Source organism: Thrips palmi, unplaced genomic scaffold, assembly GCF_012932325.1.
Source record: "Thrips palmi isolate BJ-2018 unplaced genomic scaffold, TpBJ-2018v1 HiC_scaffold_1, whole genome shotgun sequence".
Classification (NCBI taxonomy): domain Eukaryota; kingdom Metazoa; phylum Arthropoda; class Insecta; order Thysanoptera; family Thripidae; genus Thrips; species Thrips palmi.
In genome coordinates this window covers 6,482,971-6,509,251 of record NW_023144620.1, presented here as the reverse complement: position 1 = coordinate 6,509,251, position 26,281 = coordinate 6,482,971, and the positions used below count along the sequence as shown (strand labels likewise).

General features: G+C 51.1%; 3 protein-coding genes across 5 annotated transcripts; 1 reads left to right on the top strand and 2 right to left on the bottom strand.

The window, feature by feature from the left end:
* Window positions 1–4,498: 4,498 nt before the first annotated feature.
* On the bottom strand, window positions 4,499–15,041 carry LOC117640141 (attractin). Of its 2 annotated transcripts, none has more exons than XM_034376410.1 (21): window positions 14,030–14,265; window positions 13,055–13,255; window positions 12,838–12,966; window positions 12,549–12,748; window positions 12,297–12,470; window positions 12,130–12,209; window positions 11,887–12,034; window positions 11,683–11,811; window positions 11,113–11,596; window positions 10,839–11,024; window positions 10,542–10,758; window positions 10,347–10,466; window positions 10,071–10,254; window positions 9,795–9,971; window positions 9,541–9,684; window positions 9,133–9,447; window positions 8,829–9,045; window positions 8,666–8,744; window positions 8,418–8,579; window positions 8,218–8,332; window positions 4,499–8,134 (listed from the first exon to the last, which is right to left on the bottom strand). In XM_034376410.1, the coding sequence occupies exons 1-21, from the start codon at window positions 14,263–14,265 to the stop codon at window positions 7,995–7,997; spliced, it is 3,837 nt and encodes a 1,278-aa protein (XP_034232301.1). In that variant the 3' UTR covers window positions 4,499–7,994. The 2 variants fall into 2 exon arrangements, with proteins under 2 accessions (XP_034232301.1, XP_034232310.1); XM_034376419.1 differs by lacking the exon at window positions 14,030–14,265 and adding an exon at window positions 14,853–15,041 and having other exon boundaries at window positions 7,995–8,134.
* Window positions 15,042–16,213: 1,172 nt separating this feature from the next.
* Window positions 16,214–24,119, top strand: LOC117643405 (protein spaetzle-like). The gene is made up of 6 exons (XM_034382279.1): window positions 16,214–16,321; window positions 21,170–21,391; window positions 21,492–21,736; window positions 21,816–21,948; window positions 22,034–22,137; window positions 22,260–24,119. Exons 1-6 carry the CDS (start codon window positions 16,229–16,231, stop codon window positions 22,492–22,494), a joined length of 1,032 nt encoding a protein of 343 aa, XP_034238170.1. The 5' UTR covers window positions 16,214–16,228; the 3' UTR covers window positions 22,495–24,119.
* A 57-nt stretch (window positions 24,120–24,176) lies between these two features.
* On the bottom strand, window positions 24,177–25,448 carry LOC117640565 (40S ribosomal protein S12, mitochondrial). Of its 2 annotated transcripts, none has more exons than XM_034377138.1 (5): window positions 25,292–25,448; window positions 24,934–25,039; window positions 24,789–24,854; window positions 24,467–24,705; window positions 24,177–24,395 (listed from the first exon to the last, which is right to left on the bottom strand). In XM_034377138.1, exons 2-5 carry the CDS (start codon window positions 25,007–25,009, stop codon window positions 24,282–24,284), a joined length of 495 nt encoding a protein of 164 aa, XP_034233029.1. In that variant the 5' UTR covers window positions 25,010–25,039; window positions 25,292–25,448; the 3' UTR covers window positions 24,177–24,281. The 2 variants fall into 2 exon arrangements, with proteins under 2 accessions (XP_034233029.1, XP_034233037.1); XM_034377146.1 differs by lacking the exon at window positions 25,292–25,448 and adding an exon at window positions 25,202–25,236.
* Between the last annotated feature and the right edge of the window lie 833 nt (window positions 25,449–26,281).

Below are 26,281 nucleotides of genomic sequence, written 5' to 3'. Positions count from 1 at the left end.
TCCTGCAGCTCCAGCGCCGAGTCACCGAGTCTTCCTCCCACTCAGACACTCGGACAGCATTCGCCGTTTCCGAGTGCAGGCGACGCTGGGCGCCCCGCCGGCCCCGCCCCGCCACCTTTCCCCTCCTCCCCCTCCTCCCGCGCCGCCGCCAGTGGTTTGGGGAAGGTCTTGCTCACCGTGCGTGAAGTCAGTTGCCTCAGATAGGGATCTTCTTTCACACGGCGCCGCGCGCCGCCACGCCGACAGTGGCGGAGACGCGCCGCGGGGGGCGCTATGCGCCGCTATGCACTGCCGGGACGACAGTGTCAACATAACCTCGCCGCCACACGTGGTCCGGAGGGGGCCGAATGAGTGCATTAAAAATGAATGAAAGTGAAACAAAAATAAATGAAAACTGAACAAACAAATGAATGAAAATTGAATGAAAAATGAAGAAATTAACGACTGGACGTGCGGCTCGCGCAAAGGTAAACAAACACGACAAATGAATGAATGAACGAGTGCAGAGACGGCGCGCTGTCCCGAATGCCTGAATCCCTGAATCGCCGTTCGTTAGGGCTACGCCGTGGCTGCGCCATGGCTGCGCGCTGCACGTGACGATACGCGAGGCAATCGAGTTGCCCGCGTCACAAGCGCCCCTACTCGGGATGCGGGGGCCGCGACGTGCCCCTCCTGTCTGTCGCCGCTGCCGGCTGCGTCCGCGCGCTTCGCTCTCTCTCTCTCACTCACGGCGCGCCCCGCGTGGGGGTGCGAGGGAGACAGAGACTGCTCGGAAGCCGTGTGCGGACCCCGGGACGGCGTCGCACCCCTTTTCATGCCCGGGCAAATACGCCGTGTCGCGGAAGTGGCGGCAAGTGGCGGCAAGTGGCGGGAAGTGGCGGTACTTGTCGCCGCTGGGCGCTCACGCCGGCCGGCCGAGGCGCCGACGAGCCGAGGCTGGCGGAAGGGGCGGAGAGGGCGGAGAGGCGCCGCCGTGCAATGAAAATTGAACGCGGTGCCGCGGGGGCGGCTCAAGGTTTGGGCGGGCCGGAGTGCCGGAGGCGGAAGACTAGTAAAAGGGCATCATTGTCATAGGAGGACGCCCCGGCCGGCGGCATTGAGGGGCCCGGAGGGCCGGACAGCCGGAGAAGAGTCGGCCGCGGGCTGCAGGGCCGTCGACCAGGCCGTCGGCAGCCTCCGGCCGGGCGCGAGCGCGATGCCTTCAAGCGACTTAAAACAAAGGCGCTCCGAAGGGAAGGCCCTCGGAAGCAAGCGCGGCCGAGAGCGCGAGGAAGCGAGGAGGCGAGGAAGCCGGCGTTTTACTCCGGAATGGCCGCGGAAAGCCATTCCAGTCATTCAAATAAATCATCCCAATGCAGGTGGAAGAAAGAAGACCCTGCTGCGGCCGCGGCCTTGCAGGCCCTATCCGTCTCTACCTTTCGGCCTTGGGTCGTTACGATCGGAAGGGCTTGGCTGGGGGCCACGCGTAAGCCGCATCCGTTTGGGAAACGCGGACAGGGAGGTGGTTCTCCGCCCGGAGTTCCGTCCCGTCCATGTATTGCGCGCCATTTATAGGGGCGCCGGGATCGTTTGGGAACGGCGGAATCATCCTGGTGGCCGGGTTCGTGGTCCGCTGCGCTAACGAGAGCTAGCCACACCACGCCGCACCGCGATGGCGCCCCCCCAGGCCGAGCCGCCACTGAACCGCGACACCGTGGCTGCTGGCCCTGCTGGCTGGGCATGGCCCTCGGCCTGGGCGCTGGGCCTGGCGGCTGTCGATGCCCCTTTCAATTATCAGACGCGTCGACCCGGAACGGTAGCTCCAAGTAAAGGCGCTGTTCTGACCGCAAAATTTTTCATGAAAATAGAGGGCGCGAAAAGACGGGCAGCATCCCGCGCCGTGCCGAGTGCCGAGTGGGCTGAGTGGGAATCGGGAGGTTGAGGAAAGGAGTCTCGAAAGGAGCCCACTCCGAGGCGTGCGTGCGCGAGCGCGCCAGCGAATATCTTTTTCCCACGGGGCGCCACAGTCGGTGTCTCTGCGCGGCCTGCCTCAGGGCCTCGTCGAGGATGGCGTCGCCGTCGAGATGGCCATCCTCGCCCACGGCGTCCATAAGTCCCCGGGCCGGGCCGCCGCGCCACGCCACTGCTTCCTGGCCGTTCCATCTGCATACGTGGCGCAGCACCGTTTTTCTCGAAACGCGCGCTCCGCACACAAAGGGCGGGGGTGGCGGACCTAACGCGCGGGGCGCGGACGCAAGGGCAAGAGGGATATTACCGTGCAGAGAGACGCTTCGCTTCGGCCGGCGACGCCGAGGCGACGCCCGCCCGTCCCATCATGCATCCCATCTTGCACCGCACGTATGCTTCCGCCATTTAAACCGCGCGCTCATACGGCGGCGTCGCGACGGCGACCCACGTCCGGGACGCCAGGACGAAGGTCTGCCCGGATTACTCTCGTGTTCGTTCCCGCTCGTTTGAGCTGCCCCGGGCACCGCGCCCCAGCAGGCCCGCCGCGCAGCGCCGTCGTCGTGCCCGTTGTCGTATCCCGGGACATTTTTCTTCGTCAGCGGAGACGCGGCGCTGTCCCCCCGAGGGCGGCAGGGCAGGGCACGGCACTGCAAGCCACGGCACGGCCGGGCCCTTCTTCCTCCTTCACGATTGTCTCGTTTACATGAAAGATTGGTCGAGGCCCGTCGTTGGCTCGGCGGCTCGCTAATTTCCCTCTCTTTGTTTTTCTCGTTCCTCAAAATCCAGGGCCGCCGGCGTCAAGTGTTTCGCGGAACCTCGCCGCTGCTGCTTGAAGCTTGATGCTCTGCTTCGAGTGGATCAGGACGTCCCTGCCCTGCCGTCGGCCGGGCCGCGCGACGGACGGAAGCGACCGGTTTGCCGCGCGCCTGACAGCCTGTGACGTGGCGTGACGCTCTGCGAGCTCTGCGACAACATCACGGCGTGGAGCCCGCGCCGCCAGCTGCCGGCATGTCCGCGGCCTTTGGTATCATCTTCGGCCTCTACCGGCATGCCTCTTGCCTCCCACACTGCCCGCGGCACTGCCCGAGGCACTGTCCAAGACACTGCCCGAGCAACGCGCACGGCGCGAGGCCAGCCCGCTGCACACGTCAGTTCGACGGGACTGCCTACCTCCCGGCTGACAGGCGCCTGCGCGGTAGGCTGGCCCGCTGCACACGTCAGTTCGACGGGACTGCCTACCTCCCGGTTGACAGGCGCCTGGTGATGATCAACTTTAGGTACTTCCCTCGCGGCGTCCTCGTGAGCCTTGCCTCGCCCGGAGTGTCCTCACCCTTGGCGCTCACCGCTCACCGACTGCTACTTCCCGACCCCGGACGTACGTGCATTTGGGCCCCGGAGCCGCCCCGCCCCGCCCCGCCGTGTCGCACCTCTCAAAACAATGACCCTTTCCTTTCCTCGGCGTGGCACGGCTTGGCTGGCACGGCACGGCCGCGCCGCCCTTGGCCGCTGCTGGCCGTTCGTCATTATCGCGAAGCCATGCGCGGCGTACGCCGTAATTGAGGCATTGTGCTCATGCGCTGCAAGGAAAGAGAGGAGAAGAACCAAGAAGAACCCGGGCCGCCCGGCCGCCAGCATGCATCGTGTTCGTGGGGATGTCGGACATGTTGCGCGCGGATCCCTTGCCTGCCTCTCGACGCCAGCCGCGGGGGCGTGCCGGGGCGTGCCGGGCAGGCCGGGGTTGCACAAGCCAACAACGACGCAATAAAAATAAAAGTGAGGAGGAAGTCCCTCGAAAGGCTGTAAAGCGGGGGGGAACCTTGCGGCCGCGCCGCCGCGAACTTCCCACGACCGCGACGTGGCGGCGCGTGGCGGTGCATAAGCTGACAAATTAGCGCCCAAGATTTATCGGCCACGCGACGTACTGTAGTGGCAGGGCGGGGCGGGGCGGAGTCGGCTCTCGCCAACAGGCTCTTTACACTGCCATCCATGCGATACGCTTGCCGCGATGGGACTAGGGCTTCCACCTCATCACCTGCGGCGGCACGGCGGTCGAGCCGACGGCGTCCCGGCAGTGCTCTTCCAGGTAGCCGACGATGTGCTCCCCCGGGACCCCAGAGGAGATCCACTCATTAGGTACCTGTACCTGCCCTCCCCCTGCCTCCCCCTGCCTGCCCCTAGCCCCCGCAGCCCCGTGGGGATTATGCAAATATTCGGGAGAGGTCCGTGACGCCCCCCCCCCTCCCAAGCCATTTCCTTCTTGCTCTTCCCATCCCACCCACCTATACGTTATGATGCTGGATGCTGGCCCAGGCCCAGGGGCCGGGGACTGCGGGGACCAGGGACGAGGCGACCTTCCCTCGCAGCCATGCAGAGCTGGACCGCGGCCTGGCGCGTAGCGCAGCCTGGGAACGTAACACTGACAGTGTGCTGGTGGACGGTTGGCCAAAGACCTAATCACCCGCAACCCGCTCCGAGATTCGTCTCGTGTTCTACCTTTATCAATTCCCCTCGTTTTGTGAAACTTGGGTAACGGAAATGAACAACATGGTGATAATGATAAAAAATATTTATTATGAGTACATCATGTTTATGGAATCTCTTTACATTTGCAATACCTGTACACAAACCTAAATAAGCTTGCTTTTAGGAATAAATAGAAGACAAGCAGACCAAATCTCAAATCTGAAAACTGGCAAAAATGCAAAACGCCTTAATTAGATTATTTCCAGCAATGACATGGCCTGTAAACAAATACAGAGGGAATGTTTTGAGATATGGTGCCATGTACTACCAGCAAAACAAGTTCACTTTCATTATCAAAATCTTTACAAGATAAAAAGGAGAGTGGCCACATACATATTTACATAGTACACTGTCTTACATAAAAAGATTGTGTCTTGTGTGAGGTAAATTTGTGAACATAGACTAAATCATTTTGCTGGTGATACAAACACATTTTCCACACTCGAAGATAGCAACTCGACTTGTGGGCTTGTAAGGATTGGAGAGTGAAAATTTCTTGAATGTTGTAACAATTATCTAAAATTGAGCTGTCAAAATTATAACCACACATGTGTGTTCAAAACTGGCTACAGCAAAGGGTAAAATCAAAGAAAACCTTCACATTAGAGAAAGTTCTAATGAAAAAACACTACATGAAACATAAGTCAGTCCTCTGGTTAAAATAAAAATTACAGGGCACACAAAAAAAATTTGTCCTTCCACTAAGTAATTCAGATATTTCTTTTTCTATCATGTCATGTAAGACAGGAAGACAAAATAAATATACTTTTTTGTTGTTGCTTATGGAAAAGACAAGGGATGAGCAGGGAGGAAAGACCAGTAGACATAAATACAATATGGTGAGCGAATTACAAAGCCACATATGTCCAGAAATTTAACTAAGAAAGACAAGTTCTACGACAGTTGATGACGGAAAGTTGAATGACTCACAAATCACTGAAAGGGCAATGAAACAGGGTGACAAAACTAGCAAAATAATCAACATCTAAATTGCATATGGAGCACTGATTATATGAATTGCATACATGAATTGATTGGAAGGGTACTACTTACGCTTCCGCATTTTAATGGATATGAATACTGAACACAACCAACACAGAAGAAGACTAGATGCTTTCAACCATAAAATAACCAAGCCTGTGACTGAGACCAGCAAGCCAATTCTATTTACTAGCAAACAGACAAACTGCATTTGTTTCCTTAAAGTTTAGAAAAAAACAAATTTGAAATCACTAAAAATATTAAAATTAACAAATTAATTATTATAATACAATGCCTTCCAAAGCATCAGGTGCAGAAGTGCTTCCCTGAATGAACTCCAGAAAGAATATTTATAATAATAATAAACCTCTCATTTCACCAAGGGATCACATACAAAACAAATGTATAACATTACAGAGTTAAGGCCCACTGTAACATAAGCATCATAGAATCACAGATTGCACTCAAAGGCAAAATAATAAAAGAACATTGAGTGACAAAACATGAGACTGAAGAGAAAAGTTAAGTAATATCTCCTACACACAGGAAGGCACAACTTAAACTAGAACTGGCAGTTATCATCATATTTTGTCATGTTTCTCAATATCATCAACAATGGAGAAAGATTTTTTTTTTAAAGAGCTCACATGTACAAGGTTCAGCCTCACAGGGAACACCCAGCACACTGCAAGTCTTTCTTTTTTCTCACAATTTTTCAAAGTAACTTGAATAAATTTCCAATTGCAAGCACTTCTAAAATACTGTTCAACACAGGTGCCTCACAAGATATAAGTATGTATGATACAGTAATATCATATACATATATTACAAATGATCAATGAAATAAATAGTGTGTAATTTGGATGGTAAAGTCTATACAAATGATAGCAACACTGAAGCCAGCAAGTTCAAAACAAATACTTAAATAGGTGTTTGATATGATATGCACATGATGACTTATGAAGGTAACAGAGCAGATTACTCACATGCAATTTAAGTAATGAGATGTTACAGCAATATTTTATTGTGCATGAGTAGCAACATGCCTAGTTCCCATTCTAGCTTAATTTGCCAAAGAAACACAGGGTGTAAAGTGTATGTGTGTCCAAAGTAAACATAAGATAAATGACAAATCACAACTCTCTGTTTCTGTGAAACTTATTATAAAACGCTTTCCCTACATGAAATTAACCAGGCATGAAAGGGATATGATGTCCACATTGCACTTATTTACAGACAAATCAAAACAACTCATTCATTTTAAGAAGTTCTTCATAGAAAGCAGTTTTGTTTCTTGAAAGCCTACAAACCAAACAAATTATTTTGACATGATTTCATAGTTCAGAAAAAGGTTCCTGGTTTGTGCACATGTGTATTAATCCTAACACACCATGGTCAGCATTAGCAAATTTCCCAATTAAAATAAATTAAATAAATAAAACCCTTTAACAGATTGAGAAATCAGGAAAGGAAGTAGGAGGGGAGAAGTCTTTCTGAGGGATATTTTCAGTCTTAAACCATCACGTCAAAGGGAGGAATAGAAAGAGAGCAAGTCCTCGTCTTTTGTCAACATTTCCCACACAAAAAAAAATGCTCTGCAAAACGAATTTTAAACTAAGAGAGCTAGTTGGCATGACAACAATAAATAAGCTGCATTTTCTAAATACTGATTGTAAGAAATAAGCCTCAATTGGCGATCAATTAAAGATGCAATGTAAAGGGAGGCGAAGACATAAAGGCAGCACTGTTCATACAATGATGAATACAACCGTAGGGAGTAACCAGATTCACTGGAATTGGTTACTTGGGACATCAGCAATGGCCCAACAACAAAATTAGAAGTAATGGAAGCACCACTGCAGCTCAAAACATAGAATTACTAATTGTAATGCCCATTAATTGGGTCTGAAGAAGCATCTCTAGAATCTTTGGATTAGTACACCCATGTGTTTGGACACATACAGTGAGACATAAATTTAAAATTTAGAACATACAAATGGTGGAGCTTTCCTTACAAATTTAATATACTTATTGATTCAATTTTGTGAAAATGTTTAATGAAGACATACATAGCAGTATAGTCCCTATATATATTTATATATATATATATATAATATATATATATATATATATATATTCATAATTATTTTAAAAAGAAACAAGAAGGAAGAAAGAAACACAAAAAGCTCTTAAGTCCCAGGCTAAAAGCATGGGTATATTAACAGACATACCTTTACGCACCTACATACACACACAGTCATACAAACATTCACGATAGCACACACAAATTCACACATACCAGAATACACATTTATCACATACTCAGCAACACACAATCAGATATTCACTTGTCAGTCCTCTAACATACTTATAAAACAACAATTCTCACTATGGGCATCTACCCTACATACCCTAAAGTCAGTTCCCTCTCATTATCAGTACAATGACACTCTTGATCACAACAAATCCTCTTGAGGAAAACATGGTTTGCCCCTTCAAGGAGATATAAAAAAATAATAAATAATTTATTCGACTGAAAACAGTCATATGCAGCTATCTGGGTGCTGGCTTGAAACAGACTTTCGTGACTTGGAGGACTTCTGGTCGCATTTGTTGGCAGGATCAACACTAACTTTTCTTGGGTTTCCCAAAGTCACAAGAGCTGAAGCTATCGCTAACCCAGCTGAAAAAGAGCATAATCCAAAGTTAATTTGGAGAACAAATTTGGAGAAGATGTGATTTTCTATACTGAGGTCCAGTGCTTGCCTGATTGTCCTTGAGGAGTGAAGACCTCACTACCAGTTGGAAGTCTTATGAGCAAGGAAAGAACAGCAGCTCTATTACCACAGCAAGGCTCCAAAGCTATAGGACTAGGAGAATCCTACAAGAAAGAAAAAGGAACTCAATTAGTGACAAACGTCGGGATATAGTTATTTTTAGTTCTATAGACAGTTGTCAACACATACTTGACGAGACATCTTTTTCCTTTTCCTCAGCGACGCAATTGATGATTGTTGAGTATCAGTGTCGACAGCGTTGGTTTCCACAACCTTTTCTCGCCTCTCTATCTCTACGAGAACTTGTGAAAAAGGACGACTTGCCATTTGTTCCATTTCAACAAATAATCTCTGAAATTTATAAAAGATTGAAGGGCATGCTAGTGTTTGTCACAGATGAAAGTAATACAGAAGCAAATAGTAATTGAAGGCATTACCTGGCGTCTTCTATACATGTCATACTTTTGTTTGATTTTCCATAAAATTGCTGCCACAAGTAGTAGTAAAAGGAAACACCTGAAAAGGAGAAACAAGTGTGTAAGGCATTTGAATTTGACAAACAGACAAGAAAAGAAAAGATTGGTGATCACCGAAACTTACGATGAAAAGGTGATGAAGAACTGCTGCAGATTGAGCTTGGGGTATTGTGAAAATGAAATCTGAATCCACAAAGGAGTGTGGAAGTCATAAACATAAACATAAAAGGTAGTGAGGGTGACATTTTCTTCCATTCCAAAATTATGTTCTGCCTTTGTGAATCGAGTGCGGAAAGTAGTACAGTTGTGATCGACTAAAATTTGCCGCTCTCCCTCCTTGGCTGTATTGAGATAAGATATTCACAATGTATCATTCAGAGTTTTATGCATGGAAAGTAATGTACAATGTGACAATGATACTTTCTTACCTGTTTTGATTGTGATGTTCATTTTTGCCATGACAGAGCATGTGATGGTAAAGTCAGCATCAATATCTGGTTTAGGAGGGCTATTCTTAAAATTTATTTGAGTGTAGTGCCGATCTTCTTTCTTTGAGAGGTTGAAAGTGAACTGATAATCAATGGTCAGGTCGTAAAAGCAGGACCCATGATTTGTAGGATCTCCATGGTAATGATTTGCAGTGTCACATCTTTCACAATGATCCCCACTGATGCCCTTTGTTGTACAAAAGCACTTCCCATTTTCTTGGTTGCATAGCGTGCCTTGGTCATTGCACTCACAAGCTGAATCAAGTAAAAGTTGGTAATTATAATCACAACTACTACATACCTGGCCTGATAATATAAAACTACCTCAGGAAAAACAAAACAACTTACGACTACATGTGCCACCATTAATGGCAATTCCATAATAGCCTGGTACACAACGTTCACACTTTTCTCCTTGAGTCATGTTTCCACATGGCTGATTACACATTGATGAGTTGGATGGACATGTGCTGTGGCCATTGCATTGACACACTATAGAGAAAAGAAAGAAGCAATAATTGAAAAGACAGTTGTAAGGCCCTACAAAGGGTACTGGTAATTATTTCTGTAATGTTTTTAACACAAAACTGTGAATATCTTACATGGGCAATCAGTGAAATACCAATTGCGAGCAGGACATGTGTAATCATGATCTGGTCCCATATTGCCTCCAGGAAGGCATGTTCCTAGCCCAGTACCTGAACCATGATCACACCAGCCACATGCAGGGTCATCACGACACTCGGCGCAAGTCAGGTAGAAGCTACAGGATGACTTGCCTACAAAAGGAAGCAAAGATAAGATATGTTAGTTTCTGCTAATAAAAAGAAATTGCAGCAGTCCTTTAAGTTTCAGCATTAGAAAGGAAGATTTCATACCAGAGACAGTTGAACGGCACCTTGCCTGCTGAGTTGTCCATTCTCGACATTGGCCATAAGGAAAGGAAGTTGTATATGCGTTCTTATCAATGCATCGACCTTCATTCTGACACCATATGCACTCATCTCGAGTGCAATTGTAACAGGATTTCAAGTCAGAGCATTTGCACAGTTCTTGTTGTGACTAAAAGGACACAAATGCAGGTTTATTATGGTTTACACATTGACATTTGCAATAAGAAATGCTAAGGAACGCGTAAGAAATGAAATACTAACCTGCTGGGAATCAACAGAGCTATTACAGTGCACTTCATAATCCCATCGATGGCATGAGTTGGGGGGAGGAGGACAAACTGAGGCATCTTCAGGCTCACACTGATCAAGGGATCGAATTGGCTGGAATACACAAATATTAATACACACACTGCTTACTATTTTTACAAATTAGTCTACACTTAATGACAAACTCACCTCCAACACATTAGTACTATACTCTATGTTGTTACTGTTCACTGGATGAGAATTTTTGCATCTTTCTCCGCGATAGCTGCATTTACTTTGACCCTGACACCACTGGCAAGAGTAAGATGTCTGTACACAAGATGAACAGTCAGAGTAACTCTTGCACAGCTCTTCATGCATGACAACAGCAGCAGCTTTGACAGCTCGTCCTTCTTCAGGGCATATGCTGCAGAGCCCAAAAACATACATAAAATTACTTGAACAGTTTGAAATTTTAACCCTGTGAGTTCTGTGAACAGTACCAACCTGAAACCATTATCATAAGCCTCCTCATCTCTACCATCAGAGTGCAACACTAGCGGCCTATTATTGAAGGCAGTGGAGGCATTAATACAGTGTTCATCTCTTTGATTCCACACACATTTCACTCCTGTTCGAAAGCCAACACAGGTCTCCCTTGCAATCTGACTACTGCAGATACCAGGCGTATACCTTAGAGATTAAAAATCAGAGGGAAGGGATAAGTTTGCTATTAAGACCAAACAATAAGCATACTCTTAGTTTTTGAAAAGAAAAATACCTTAGTATATCAGACAGCATCTGACCATCAAAACCTCCATATATATGGAGAGAGCCATCAAACATGACTGCTGAATGACCAAACCGAGCAAGATCGGCTCGGGATAGACCTCGAGGTGGTAGAGGTAGTGGGGACCAAGAATCACACAGCACATCATAAGCCAGGAGGTCAGAAGAGTAGCACTTGGCACCATGGCTGTGGGCAGTGTCATTGTGCGTATTTCCACCAAAAACAATCATCAGGCCTCCAGAGATGAACGATGCAGTGTGCAGAAAACGTCCAGATGGAGCAGACATGAGCAGTCGCCAAGTTCTACTGTTTGGTTCATATGAGTAAAGTCTGTTACTCAGTATGAGTGAATTCTCATAGATAAATCCACCGTAAACATAAATAAGTTGAGTGAGGGGATCTAAGGCACTCGAGTGTCCGTAGCCACCTCTTACAGGATAACCACGCGTTTTCACAACATTCCATTCTCTCGTGCCTGATGATCACATGAACAAAACAGATTAGATTATTTAAACTCTAAGGAAACAGGCAAAAACATCCCAACAAGAAAAAGGAACTTACCAAAAATAAACTCCTGAACAGTATGCAGGTGACCATATCTAGGAGAATGCCCAAAAATGATGACCATTCGATCAGGTCTTTGAGATTTATTCACGAGAGTGGCAGTGTGACCAGCAGACTGCAAGGGACCTATAATTGAGAAAAGGTGCATTTTAGAAACTGAGAACAAAAGAGCTGGATAATTTAAGAAAGGATTCCACTCACCACAGGGTAGACTACTGTTACCCGTTGTGTTGCAAGACTCTGAACGCACTGTTATATTTTCCCAAGTTTTGGCATTAACATCAAAAGCCCAAAGATCAGATGAAACTTCACCTGATATTTCAACACCTCCATACATAAATATTTTGTCCTAGGAAAGCAACAGCCAGAAATATGATTAGAAATAAAGCAAAATAAATGAATACTTATGTCAAACATAAAATATGACTATTACACAATACTTACCCCAAACATCACACAGGAATGGCCATAGCGCGGCCGAGGAGCGTTTTTGTATTCCATCTGAGGGGTCTCCCAAACTTCACCTACAAAGAGAGTAAGATTGATGCACACAATAAGATAAGGTCACAGGATGTAAGGTCAAGAAACTGATGATGAATAATTTAATGTACCATTGAAGTCGTAGGTGTACAACATTTTGGCCCTATGGTATGACTCTCCCCCAACAATGTACAGAGAATCTTTCCAGACCACTGCACAATGTGAGGCAGATCCCTCAGGTTGAAAATCTTTAGGATGCAAAACTTCCCAAAAGCCAAGCTCTGCCATTTGGCTGCAGTCATCCCCTGTGCAGAAAAACAGTAATATGTTTAGCTGAGCTTCAATTGGTATATTCATGGGAAATCAAAAATTAAAACACAAACCTCTGTATCTCCCATAACATTCACATTGATGCTTTTCCAGGTTACAATAACCATGGTCAAAGCCGGTACAATTGTTGGGGCATTTTGGCACATCGCAAGCGGGGCCAGTGTACAGGGCATCACAAGTACAAACACCATCAATACAAACACCATTCCCTGAACAATTTAAGTGAGAATACCGACTGGGGCAAGAATTAAATCTGAAAGAAACATTTTTTGTTTTAAATCTTAACTCATGCTAGTCATGCTGCAAAACAAAGAGGAAAAATAAAAAAGGAAGATAATTTACCTGTAGGTGATGTTAAACCCAGTCATGTTATATGCTACATCACTATAAAAGTGAATAAGTGCAGAGCCAGAGTGCGCAACAATTTCTGGTATGCGCCTCACACTATAATTACCTTTGTACATGAGTCCACTGTAAAGTCATGGACATAAATTAAAATAGACTTTAGTTGTGATGTAAAACAACTAATTAAAGAAAAGTTATTCAACTAAAAACATACCTAAATACACCTAAAAGAGGTGAATGAACACTATCACCATCAAATATGTAGAGGTGATCCCAACCACATTCTGTGGCGAATTCCTCGAGATGAAGATGGATGGATGTGTTTGGGGACCCACTGTCTACTAGCCAGCTGCACTTGACATCGATGGAGTAGTTCCCATAACCATCGTGTATAGTACCTCTGGGCTCCGACAACCTGGATATCAATCAAAACAAATAGAAATCAAGAGTCAAATAATAGTTAAAAATTTACAATCTTGAATAAATTTGGTTTGGACAAGATGAACAAAGCAACACAACAAAGGTTGTTGTCATTAACACTCTTTTGACATACATCTATGTTTGATTTCTAAACTTGAATAAGAAACTAAAATTCAAGACAGCAAAAAGCCATCTCATGAATCAACAAGCAGATCAGATGTAAGAAAAACAATAGAAATAAAATGTGTACTGGTGGGGAGGAGTACATTTTCTTGTTAGAAAGTTCTCAAAGTATAACATAAAGTGGAATAGAAATTTAGGCAATCTGATATGAAAGAGAGGTTGAATACCTAATTATTACCTACAAGGTGAAAACGGAAACCAGAAACACAAAGTACCTGATGGGTTAACATTTTGTTTGGAGGGGAAAAAGTAGGTCTCTTAGATTAACCTCACAAACTACTTCTGGGAAAACTTTCTATTAACTTTGAAGCACGATAAATCAAAAGTTCTTCCATAAATCGAATGTGTCAACAATTTTGAAGAACATGACTTGAAAGGACGGTGGAGAGCGGCAGCACACGAACTCTATCAATCAAAACTGTCAACGATCACCAGCTTCCAACCCAAAATATAACCTAAACATGCTTCGCTGCACCGCGAATTTGACGGTCTTTGGGCGCACCGGCTGCCCCGCAGAGGATGGCGAAATAAGGCCTCCTGACCAGGGGTGTTATAAATAAATGTCTCCAGCCAACAAGGCAATTACCTGACTTTCCCACCGCAAAACTGACAGGCAGAACCTTGCCATCCTTCGTTGCAGACACAGGTCCCATTCACACATTCGCCATTAATACATTGCACATCACTGCAGTTCGGCTTGCATTGCACACAAAAGGAGTAGAAAAGAACTAAACATAGACACACAATAGTTTGTCCGAGATCCCATTTCCGTCTATATTTTGATTTAAATATAAATAAAAACATCTGCAGGTACGCTGCCATCTTGAGTCAAGCATTTCCGCGACTGCTCTTGGGCAAGGGCTGTGACGTCAGCTGGGTGCGCTCCGCCCTCAGTAAGTGTCAGACGAGAACAGCGTTGAACAACGAGTTTCTATTTTCCGGCTTTTGTAGTTTCTTTTCCTTTTTACGGCAGTCGCACACGACTGGAACGTGTAGAAAGTCAGATTTGCTGCCGTGGCACCAAGCAAGACTCTTTGCGACGCAATATTTAAGAAAATGCAGAGAATGGGATAAAGCTTCGGAACGCCACCGCGCGCAGTCACTTGTTCGAGTCGTCTGCTGTTTATTCAAATCGGTGCGGGGGACTGTCGCCGGCTGGGCGATTTGCCGGCCAGTGAAAATGGGGCAATCTTCTTCCCGGCGGGTGACGTCAAGTGCCTCGTCGCATCGTGTTCGCGTCGGGGGCACCACCGGCTCGCTATCAACGTTCACTTAAATAGTCGAGTTGGTGATTTTAACATGAGGGTCAGGCTCCATGACACTGTGTCACTCTCTGCACACCGAGCCACCAAGAAGACGAGGCAGCCCAGAAGCGATGGCCTGCAAAGTTATGGCTACCAGCTAGTTACCTTCCAGGAAGTGAGAAGATCTCGCTCTGGCAGAAAGTTTCACGGAATGTTTTCGTGCCTAATCACTCTGAGCCCAGGACTCGGACGGCCTTGAGCAGCGCGGAGCGCGCACATCCTCAGCACGACTCCAGACGCCACGCCGAGGACAAGGACGAGGACGTGCTCGGTGTCACGTCGCCGTCGCCCAGCAGGTCCGCGACGTGCTGGGCGTCACCGTTAGCGACAAAAGCCCCAGAGTCCGAGTCCCCGATGGGGCAGGGCAGCAGGGCCCGGCCCGGGGTCCGGGGAGCGTGCGGACTACGGACGGAGCGGGGCCCCGTCGGGGCCGTCGGGGCCGTCGGGGCTGCCGGGGGTCGGCAGGGACTGGCCGCGAGGCGAGGCAGACGGCCGGCATGGGCATGGGGCCGGCCAGGCGGCGGCCGCACTGGCGCTGGCGCTGGCGCTGGAGTCAGTTGATCGCCGGCCGTCACGGGGAGCGGAGCTGTGCCGCCTGACTTTGCGCTGCCCGCGCCGCTGTGCCCAGCTTTTCGGATCGTGGTTGACAGGCTGAGACCGAGTCTTGTTTTGTCGTCTGCAGCCTGTTGTTGTTGTTGTTATCGCTGCGATCCGGGGCCTCCGCGTCCGCGCCGCCGCCTTGAAGCTGTCAGCTGCGCGAGACGATGCGCAAGACCTGATGCCTTGCCGCAGCGCCAGCCGCGACAGCACCGCTGTGTTGATTTGAGGATTCGCACCCCGCGTCGCAGCGCGCACCGCGCACCGCCACCCAGCTCCCAAGGCCACCACGACCATGAAGGCCGTGCCCATGAACCTCGTCCTCCTCGTCCTGGCCCTGGTAAGTGCGCCGAGGACGACACGTCCTCGGCTGCTGCAGCAGCAGCCCAACGATGATGCCGGCCGGCCGGCCGACTAGAGTGTGAGCGCGGCCAAGCTGCCGGTTGGCATGCCATCATGGGGATGCCTCCGACAGCGCCAGCGCGCCAGCTAGCGTGAGCCTAATCCTGCCGTGGTGGGCGCATCGCCGCGTCAAGTCGACATGCTGGACATACTGGACATTGTTTGGCTCGAGGGCTGCGGGGTCCGCTGCGGTGGCGGCAGCAGCGCGGCATGCGGCACCACAGGTAGTCCTGGAGCCCCTCGGCGCCCCCCTCTCGCTTCCTCTCGGCAGCACCCCGTCGAGCCGAGCCCAGCTGAGCCCTGCCGGGTCAGGCAGAGAGCCGAGCCGAGCCCTTGGCAGTGTCAGGCCTGTCACACCACGCCTAACCGGGCCGCAGGGCAGGGCAGGCCGCCGCGACGCGAAGTCCGAAGCCTGCTGGCCCCGGGGAGGGGAGGGGCCTGAGCGATTCCTGGTTCTCGGGGGAGGGTCCCTAAAGGACGTGATGCTGGACACTCGACAGCTCCTCGTCCTGCCTGCCAGCTGCCTGCAGATGGGCGTTCTGCGCGGGGAGGGGACCGTCCCTGGCCAGGTCACTGTAGGTAGCCGGCGGCGGCGTCCCTCCTGGATCCGCCTCTTCGCGGGAATGCGTGCGTTCTGCGTTCCGAGATGTCGTTTTCGTTTGTTGTTCTCGGACGTTGCCGTCGCACTAAGGGCTCGCGTCGTCGCGCACCTTGCTTCTAATGGCAGTGGCGTGGCGTGGCGCTCAAGGTTGCCGGAGCGCCACGCCACGCCGTGCCACGCCGCGCAGCACCGCGGAACTCCGCGGAGAGACCTAGCGCGTAGGGCCAGTAGATTGATTCCCGGAGTCGTTTTCGTCTATCTCGCTTTTATGGGTGATAGAGACACAGACGACTCTCGGAATCCATCTATGCAGGGCCGCGTCCTGCAACGAGGACTCGATTCCGTGTAAGCCGCCACGCCACCGCCACACCAGTAATGATCGATTGTTCGAAATGGCTTTGACGTCAGTGTGTGTGTATGTGTGTGTGGGCGCGTCGGCCAACACGCAGTGCACCGCGCTGTATGTAGTGTACTCTAGTGTACACACAGGCCACACTCGCACTGATTGGTCTGCCGGCCCACTTTTTCTCACGGACGGACTCGGCGGCTTCCAGGGAAGTACCAACCGCCTTCCCGTCGCAGCGAGTACGTATCAGGAGTACAGTCCCTGCCGAAATGGAGTCAGTCCGCGCTCAACCAGGCGGGCCTGGTGCGGCCAGTGGCTGTCCGGCTGTGTGCGTTGCTGGCCTCAAGAAGTACAGTCCACTCGAGTATGTCACGGCTAGGTGCGCCGGTCGCGGCCCGCGGCCTGCCTGGCAGTGCCCGTCCATTGAAACGGGTACTTGTACCTCACCCGTCTGGCGTGCTGGACTCCCTACTCGCGACTGTCTGTCTTTCCGGCTTGTCAGGCAGTGTTTTTTTTCGTGGCCGCTACGGTACATCTGCGCGTGTGTGGGTGTGGCGCGTGTGTAGGTGTGGCGCCCGTGCGTGTGTTGGGCGCGCGCGTCTCCCCGGGTCGACACGCGCTTTTTCTAGACTCGTTTTCTGAATCACGTAACGAAGCCAGCCAGTGCTTTCGTGAGATGGGGTGCGGGGGCCTCTGGGAGGCGAGGCGACCAGGCCGGTGAAAGCCGACGCGGCGACGCGCCGGGGCGTCCGTGTCACATACTTCAGGGTTCAGGGCCCCGCGTGGGCCCGCGTGCCGGCCGGCAGTCCTGGCCGCTGGCCGCGGGACGCTCCAGGACGGCGTTCTAGTGCGGCCGGGGTGGGGCCGGGGGGGCCGGCACGTCGGCCTGTCTCGGCACGCGCTGTGGCACGCGCGGGGCGGGCGGCGGTCGTTGGACGGCACTGCAGACCGATTCCGAAGTGGCTGCCGTCGCTCTGTCTCTCTCGCACCGCTACGCAACGTCCCACAAGAGCGAGAGAGACAGAGCCTGGTTGTACCGCGGCGTGCCCTGCGTGCCGCACTGGGTGGGGCTTTGGCTGAGGGGCGCGGGGCGCCGTGAAAGGCTCATTGAAAATGTGGGGCCCTCAGTGACGGGCGCCAACCGTGCCAGCCACGACAGCCCAGGCAGGTCACAGCTCGTCGTGGGCGCCCCCGCAGCAGGCCGGTGCACGTCGCAGCGCTGCAGCATGCCCGTGCACGCCCGCCCACACGATCCTGGTCGTGGTCAATGACTTTGCAAGCCCCGGTGCGGCGTGGCGGGGACGGCGCGACGTTTTTGGTTTGGCCAGTCCGGCGCCGAGAGGGCGGAGCGCGCGGAACGCAACGCGGACAACGCGGCCGAGCTGACTTTTTGGAACGCATCCGTGAGGAAGGTTGACTGACCGTCCCCGCCTTCCACGAACGGTGCTGGGTGCGCAGCGCGCCGGTGCTGCCTGGAACCGTGGAGAGCGTCCTCGCGCGGCCGGAGGGAGGACGGCGGCGCCAGGGCGGGCCTGCAGCCTCAACAAGTTTAAAACGGCGAGCACATCGGGCCCCACATCGACTGCATCGACCAGGCAGAAGGCTTGAATGGCCGCGAGGCCGCGAGCGAAGCAATCATCCCGGTGACGACGCCCACCGGCACATCGTGTACATCGTGTACATCGACCGCGGGTCGAAGGTCAAGGGCGTCCTGGCCGCCGCCAAGGCCTTCCTGGGCGCGCCGCTACCCACCGCCACCCGCCGCCCGTCAAACTCATTTACGGCGTCGTCGTGGCCGCGGGGCAGCCTGGCCTCGGCCTGGCCTCGGCCTGGCCGGGGGCAGCGCGTTGGCGCCTGGCTGGCCGCCCGGCCGGCCGCGGCCCCGAGGCCCTCCAGCTCGACCGCGGCTTATCTGAGGCCTGTTCAATTAGCCGTGGCGCCAAACATTCTAATTGCCGCGACCATCAGCACGCCGTGCGGTGCCGCGCTGCCGCCGTGCCGCGGTGGCGACGGGCAGAAATACTTGTATCGCTGCGGAGCCGCGGCAAAAAGGCATCTAATCACGCACCGGCCTTTCTCATTTTGCTTGTGCTTCGCCGCTCCGCCTCGCTAGCCGCGCCAGCCTCGCCAGCCGGCCGGCGGCCGGCGACTGCCGATTGCTTCTTGTTGTTGCCGGGCCGGGCGCTGGGCTGGACGGCTGGACGGGGACGCGATGCGGCGACCGGGCCGGCAACGCAGGGGTGCGCGTTCGCGTGGTTCGTTGCTCGGTTCGCGTGGGGCTGGCAGTGTTTTTCTGCGTCCGCACGCAGGGTGGGTGGGTGTGCCCCGAGGCAGAAAAATCAACAGCCGGCGTGTGGTGGCGTGTTGTGCGCTGGCACTCATCAAAACACAGACTGCAGCGTCACCGCGCTGCAGTGCTGCCTAGCGTGGCGACGGCCCGGCACCAGCACGGTGTGCAGGTCAGGGTTCGGCCTTCGGGCGCATCCTCGCGATACCTGTCTGCCACTAGCTCGCTGCAGTGGCTGCAGGCTGGTTTCGAAGCTGTCTCTCTCGCACTCATTCGGTTTCCCGAAGGGGTGCGAGAGAGACAGAGCGACGTTTCGCCGTTTCGGACTCAGCCCGCTGCTCGCTCCGGCCAGTGTAATCGGATTACTACAGCGTTGCTGCTGCAGTTTGGCTGCCGTCGGGGGTCCTAAGCCCCCATCGCCCCTCCCCCTATCCGCAGGCTTATTTTTGTTGTAGTTGGCCGTATCCGAAACTCTGATGAGGTTTCCTCCGAAGGCGACCGCCCGCCCGAGACGGTTCCTGGGACTGTAGGGAAGTTCAGCGAATTTGCTTGTCTGATCAGCTGGCGGCCGTGGCTACAATGTCGAGTCTTTTTATACTGCACCGTCATCGCGGGACCGCGCTTGCCGGGTGATTCCGAAACGTTCCTCTCGTCGCTCTGTCCCTCTCGCACTCGTGGAGCGTATTGGAGCGTCCCCGGCGACCCGGAGGGGTGCGAGAGAGACAGAGCGACTGGCAGTCCGCGAGGCGCGAGATAGACGCGGCGGACCGCGAGCCAATGAACCTGGCAGCGCGATTGCGGGTTGCGCGTGGGCGCCTGCAGAGTCGTCGCTCTGCCTCTCTCGCTCCCACGTACGTTTCCTGTGGGTGCGAGAGAGACAGTGTGTGTGTGTGTGTGGATGTGGAATGAACATACGTACTACACACTGGGCGCTGCGCTGGTGGCCTAGTCAGTCGCTCCAGGCTACTCACGTTGCAGTAGTGGCCACGGCCCGGCCCGGGTTCAAACACCCGTTTTGCTGCTTGGCGTGAAAGCCGTTTGCACTTTGCAGTGTTGTGATTGGGAGGCGGTGAGTGCGCGCGCGGCCTGGCGCAGCCCGCCTCGCATAGGAGTACAGGAGTACACCGCGCCCCATCATCATGCCGCGGAGCGGAGATTTTCCACCGGGAGAACCTGTCCCTGCACGGCCGCCAACGGCCGCCAACGGGCGCCCTGCACGCAGGCTTGGCTTTCAGGGACCCGGTTTCGCGGCCTCCACGTCGACGGCCAAGTCCGCATTCGCGAGGCCAGGCCGGCCAGGCACTCGGCAGGCTCGGTGTGCGGCCCGTGCGATCGCAGGCCCCGCAGGCCGGTGGACGTTGACGCCCATCCCATCGGGTTCCCCGCCACGCCGTCTACCACCACGCGTCACCGCAGCCCGTACAAAGCCCCAGGACGCCGTCACTGCTTTATTTCCGTCTCTCATTACTTTTCCGCCGCGGTGCCTCGCCGGCGAAGGAGCGAGTGACGGACCGCCGGCCGGCAGCGTGCCGCCGCGCGCCGCCCGGACGTGACGTAGAGCCCCGTCCTGGTGGCGGGTCCGGGGATTCCCCGGCCGGCGGCGGCCGCCGTCGTGCATTGCTGAAAAGGACCTGGTCGGCCAGACCGGCCGGACCGGCCGGCCCCCCTGCGAAGCCAGCGATGCTGGCCAGTTGCGCGTGGCGGTCTGGCGGGCGTGCCCACCTCGCAGGCGTCCCGGCCGGGCCGGCCTGCCAGCGAGGATGCATGGAAGTCCCGGCCATTTGCGTCGCTCCGGTCGGTGGGCCGGGCACAGTTATTAGCCGGTTGTTCAGTGTAGGGACCCCATAAACGATTAGAGGCGCCAGGACGGCGGCGTGAGCGTGCCCTGGCCCCGGACCCCGCTGTGGGCTGTGGCAGCAATCAGTGGTATCGCCTGACGGCCTGGAGCCTGGATGGACCGCCTGCTTGCGCCGCCTGCCTGCGCCGCCTGGATGACGTCACGGCCCTCCCGGAGAGGACGCGTCTGACGTCAGCGGGCAGCGGGCGGCCCTGCAGACACTCCGGCCGGCCTCGGCCGGCACTCTGTGTGCTGCAATCAATGCGTTACGGCGTTGACAGTTTGAACGTCAGTGAGACCAGTTCGTGCGTGCGTGCGTCACCTTATGTCTAATGGCTTCCTCTTGTTGCAGGCCGTGCAGGTGCCCTTGCCCACCCTGGCTCGCCCGGGCACCCGACACGCCCGCCAGGACCTCCGCATGCTGCCGGCCAACTCGACGGGCACCCCCCAGGACCAGGCTCTGGCCAGCGGCATTGTCCCGCAGGAGGCCGCGCAGACCCCCATCTCGGCCAGCCCGGAGTCCTCGACGGCCGCGGGGTCTTCCTCGTCGTCGTCCTCGTCCCCCGCGCCACCATGATGCCCACCACGGCCGCCTCGCGACGGGTGCCCCCAGCGATGGCCGTGCCGCCCGCGCTCGCCCAGGAGCGCACTAAGCACGGTGAGTGGGGCTCCAGCGTTTGAACCCGAGACTCGGTGGTGAACGTGCTTCTTATCGGCGGATGGTCGGATGGTTGCTTGCAGGGCCGCTTCCCGACTCCCTGGGCGACAACATCGTGTTCCCCACGGCGCAGGTGAAGCCCGACGTGCAAATCAAGCCCGACGCGTCCGGACAGCCCAAGTACGCGCCCATCCCCGGCCGCGTGTCGCCATCCTGCGCCAAGGGGTCCACCTTCTGCACGGACGTCGACAACTACCCCGAGTGAGCCTCTCTCTACTTTTCATGTCATTTTTGGGGCAAAGAATGTTCTTTTATTGAACTTCTAATTCTTTGTTCACAGGATCTACCTGCAAAACATGCTCCGGTCGGCAAATTTAGGATACCGAGAGTATTTCGGGAATGATGTTATTGCAGAAGGTAATATTACTCAACGAATAGATGCCAATGATGAGAATCCACTCTGCCCGTACGAGGTAAGAATTAATCATTTTAAGTTCTGTAGGATGGAATGAATTCATTATTATTTCGATCACACACATGTTGTTTTTTTGTCTGCAGGAGACAGTCGTGTATCCCAAAGTAGCCAAAAATAAGGAGGATAAGTGGTTGTACGTTGTTAATCAGGACCACTTTGTTCAAGGTGTTCGCATAGAGACTTGCCTGTAAATATCCATTGTTTTTTGTGGTTTTGTTGTTAATTTAAGAGCTCTTTTTTCTGTTTTTTCCTGTGTCTTGTAACCATGCTAATAATAGTTTTTTCTTTTTTCTTTTACCATATTTTTAGGAACACAGGAACAGCCTGTCAACTGGCAGAAAACTTTCCCTATGGCTACACAACAAGTTGCAGGCAAAAATACATTTTAAGAAAATTAGTAGCCCTGAACCCAGAAGGACAGACTCAGACAGACATGTTCCGCCTTCCATCATGCTGTTCATGCTATGTTACAAGGGCTAATGTGAGTAGTAGAAGGTCTAACATGACACCAGCCATCAAAAAGACAGGCGCCCGAAAACGTTGAAACTGCTTGACGTAATTTTAAAAGACCTCTACTACTTAAAAAGATGGATGGAACCCATGCTTTAGTGTTTAGCTTGTGTGTATGTGATGAGAGAATGATAGTATATGTGTTGTTGAACTCTTACTATGTGTACAAATGGAAACCTTTAATTGTTCTTAAGCTTAGCCAGTATGATGCTGTGATAATCCTTTATTTTTCTGTGAGTTGGCTAAGTTTGGTGTTCTGTATTTTAATTGCAATCAGTGCTAAAGTCTGATCCTACCTGAGAGGTGCCTTTTCTGTAACCATGGAGAAAACTGCATGGCAACTAAATGAAGAAGTGTATAATGTAGATCATTTGAGTCCTCCACACAGAATCGCTCGTAACAAACGAATGTCCCATCCCAGCCAAGGAAAGTGTGATTCATATGATGCTTTATCAATATGTGATGTTTGCATAGTATATTTAACTTCAAATTATTGATATTTATATTTTGAAACACCTCAAGTGTACTCAGAGTGATGTGCTTGAATGATATTACTGGGGTGTTTTTCTTCTAGAGATTCATCTGGAAGTTATTCATCCAGGGCAGTTAGTGCTTGTTATGTTGTTCTTGTTGCGTGCTTTACGATTCAGTTAATTAACATTTAATTAAAATTTTCTTTATTTTTATTAAAATGAATATAAGTTAAACGTGAAATGTTTTGTCATAAAATTACTAAGCAGTGTAGATAAAATGTAGATTTTATTTCTGTAACGCTGAAAAGTTTTGCTTTTCTTTTGTTAGGTGGTACCCAAGTTAAATGAGCAAATGTTATTAATTTTACGTTTCCTTTGAGAAATGGCTTATTAGTAGGCATCTCTAATCAATGCTTTCTTCACTCTATCGTTCTGCACATAGATTGTATCACTAATTCTTTTTATATCAATGGTTGTTTGCATGTCATATTTACTCCCATTTGTGGAAAGGGTTAGGGGACTGCCATCCTATTTGGGTTCAGGTGTTCCCACACCCTTTGGCTTGTCAGCCCTGAACTGTCGACAATTTTCCCCTATTTAACCGAAAAGATTAGTTTTTTCTTATTGCCAAAGTATCTCTGTACTACTGACTTGAACTATGCTTGCAACAGTTATTTTGTGAGAAGCCCTATTCTCTGGTTAATTGTTGAAACTGATCTCCACAATCCATAAATTTTATGAGGTATTCTGGCTGGGAATTTGCTTTAGTCTTTCCCAAGAGTTGGGACTTTTGGAAATCACATTTGTACGATATGCCTTGCTTTTCTTTTTGGGAGTAGGAATCTTCAGCCAAACTTCAGAAGCAAAAGTAGAGGAAAACAAGAGTGATATTTCCAAACTGAAACCACACAACTTGCATGCCTCTTTCTCAACCTAAGTAAATTGTTAAATTTTGCTTTGCTGACTACTGCAGTGGTCAATTTTTTAACAGAAAAGGAAGTTGAATTTGTGTAGTTCACATGGACAAACTATCAGAGATGAGATAAGCAAGTTTTGTGGTTTGACTAAAATTATTACACAGAGTGTATTTCATAGCTTCTAGTCCTTCTTGTTATGTACATACTTGTGTGTAAAGTACTTTTCATGTCATAAGACACTCTGTTTCTATAAATGTCACAAAAAAATAGTCGAGTGTGTTTTTGCTGTTTTTCTTCCCCAACCCTCTTAAATGATCACACCACACCTGACACTAAATATGTATTTTCAGTTTTTAAAACAGGAAAAAAAATAATTATAAACTATACCTGTAGTTCCCTTCTTATGTCTATTTCATAATGCAAAGAAATCTTCAGACAGATCTCTTGATAACATGAGGTAAATCAAACTTTCCACGCACGCATTTGACCTTTACACCAGGACAGTCCTGAAGTCGTCCTTGCCTCACTAGAACCACATTATGTTCCTGAAAGACAATATGGACCGTTAAAAAAAAAGCTTCAACGCCCAAATAAGTTCTATGCCACTTACACATACCTGTAAATTGTGACCCTCTCCGGGGACATACGCAGTGCACTCTCTGCCATTTGAAAGTTTGACTACAACACACTTTCTATTGGCTGAATTTGGTTTCTTAGGTTTCCTTATCACGGGTCTGATGACAATTGCTTTAGCAAAGGGCTGGCCCTGCAATGGGTTTCTGCAAGGGCGAACCTTGATTACAGGGCCATTGCGGTGCATTTGAGCGAGTGAGGCCATGCACCTGCCCAGCAAACCTGCGAGAGTAATAAAATGCAGTGGTTAGTGAATAAACGCCTTTTTGGACATAAATGATTCAAAAGTAAAGTAAAATCCCTACCAGTGCCACATTGTGTGTTTATGACAGCTGACTGAGGTAACAAGCTCTGAGTGTTTGGCAGCATACCTGTAAAATGAAGTCACAGTGGACATAAGAAAGGGAAGATCAAAGTCACATTTTAGCCAATGTAAAACTCACTACTGACCTTGGTTAAAACATCTCGAAATGATTCCACCGACTCCTCGAAAAGTTTTGGCCAGCTGATATCCAAGTAACGCCATAATTAGAAAAACCTAAGGACCGTTCCACACCTAGACAAGTCAAAACAAAGTAAAAATTAGAATTGAAGAGGACAACAGAAGCCATCGAAGGACACTAATAGAAGAATAAATGAAGGAAAATTAAACGTTAACAAAAAAAATTGGCAATAAATTAAGGGAAGTAAACAATGCTCTCAATGAGGTTAGGTTTACCAAGACCCAGCACACTATTTCAAGAAGAATTGAAGCCACAGCCTCTTAAAAAAATTCTATCTTATAATCTAGTTCACTGAGGTGCCATACCTCAACTTGTCAAAGCAGGAAACAAATCATTAGAGCCAGAGGAACCACTAAAGGATATTTTCGAGGCCGAGTCTTCTGCTCCCTCTGGCCAGCCTCCGCCGTCTTGGCAACACTGCATGGCGGTAGTGGCAGCATTGCGCTCGCTCTTCGGCGCGCTGTTTTAAATCGGAGTCGTTCATGGGCTCTAGGGCCAGGAGCGGACCAACGAAAGAGGTCGAAGCGACAGACATATAACGACTCTGAGGGTGCGAGAGAGACATGTGTAGACTCCTAGAATCCAAGGCGAAGAAATGGGCCCCGACACCGTCTAATTCTCAATTCCTAACGGGGAAGAGACAGGTTTAAGAAAAAGTTCCACAGAGAAAAGCAAAACATGTAATTAGGCACAGCCTTGCCTTCCTTCGCCGCGGACTTCCCCGAAAGTAACGCAGCGAGGTGCGTGCTCGGGTGCGTGCGAGGCCCTGTTCCCGGTTGGCCACATCAATCAAAATAATGAGCACACACCGTTGTCTGCACTGCAGGCTGAATCCGAACGGTGCTTTCGTCGCTCTGTCTCTCTCGCACTCGTGCGGCGTCTCGTAGGGGTGCGAGAGAGACAGAGCGACAAGTCTCTGCTCGGCATCGGCCCGCTGGCAGCCTGAAGGCCTGAGGGAAGTCCGCGCGTCACGCCCCGCCCCGCGCTGCGCTCACAGCGCCCTGGCCCGGCGCCACCCCGCTACAGTTTGCAGGGCGGGCCATATAGTGCGGTGCATTGGCGTCGAGTGTGACAAACGATGTGAGACAAGCGTTGCTGCCAAGGGCGGCGGGGCGGCAGCGGCCACCTTGAATCCAGTCGCCCTCCGAGAACCTTCCAAGACGCGGACACACCTCGGCACCGGCGGCATGTCTGTCCACCCGGAAACGCGCAGGGCGAGTTTGACGTAAGCGAATTCACGTACAGTGCTGCATTGCCATCACGCCGAGGGTGTTGACGTTGAGGCCCAGCAGCAG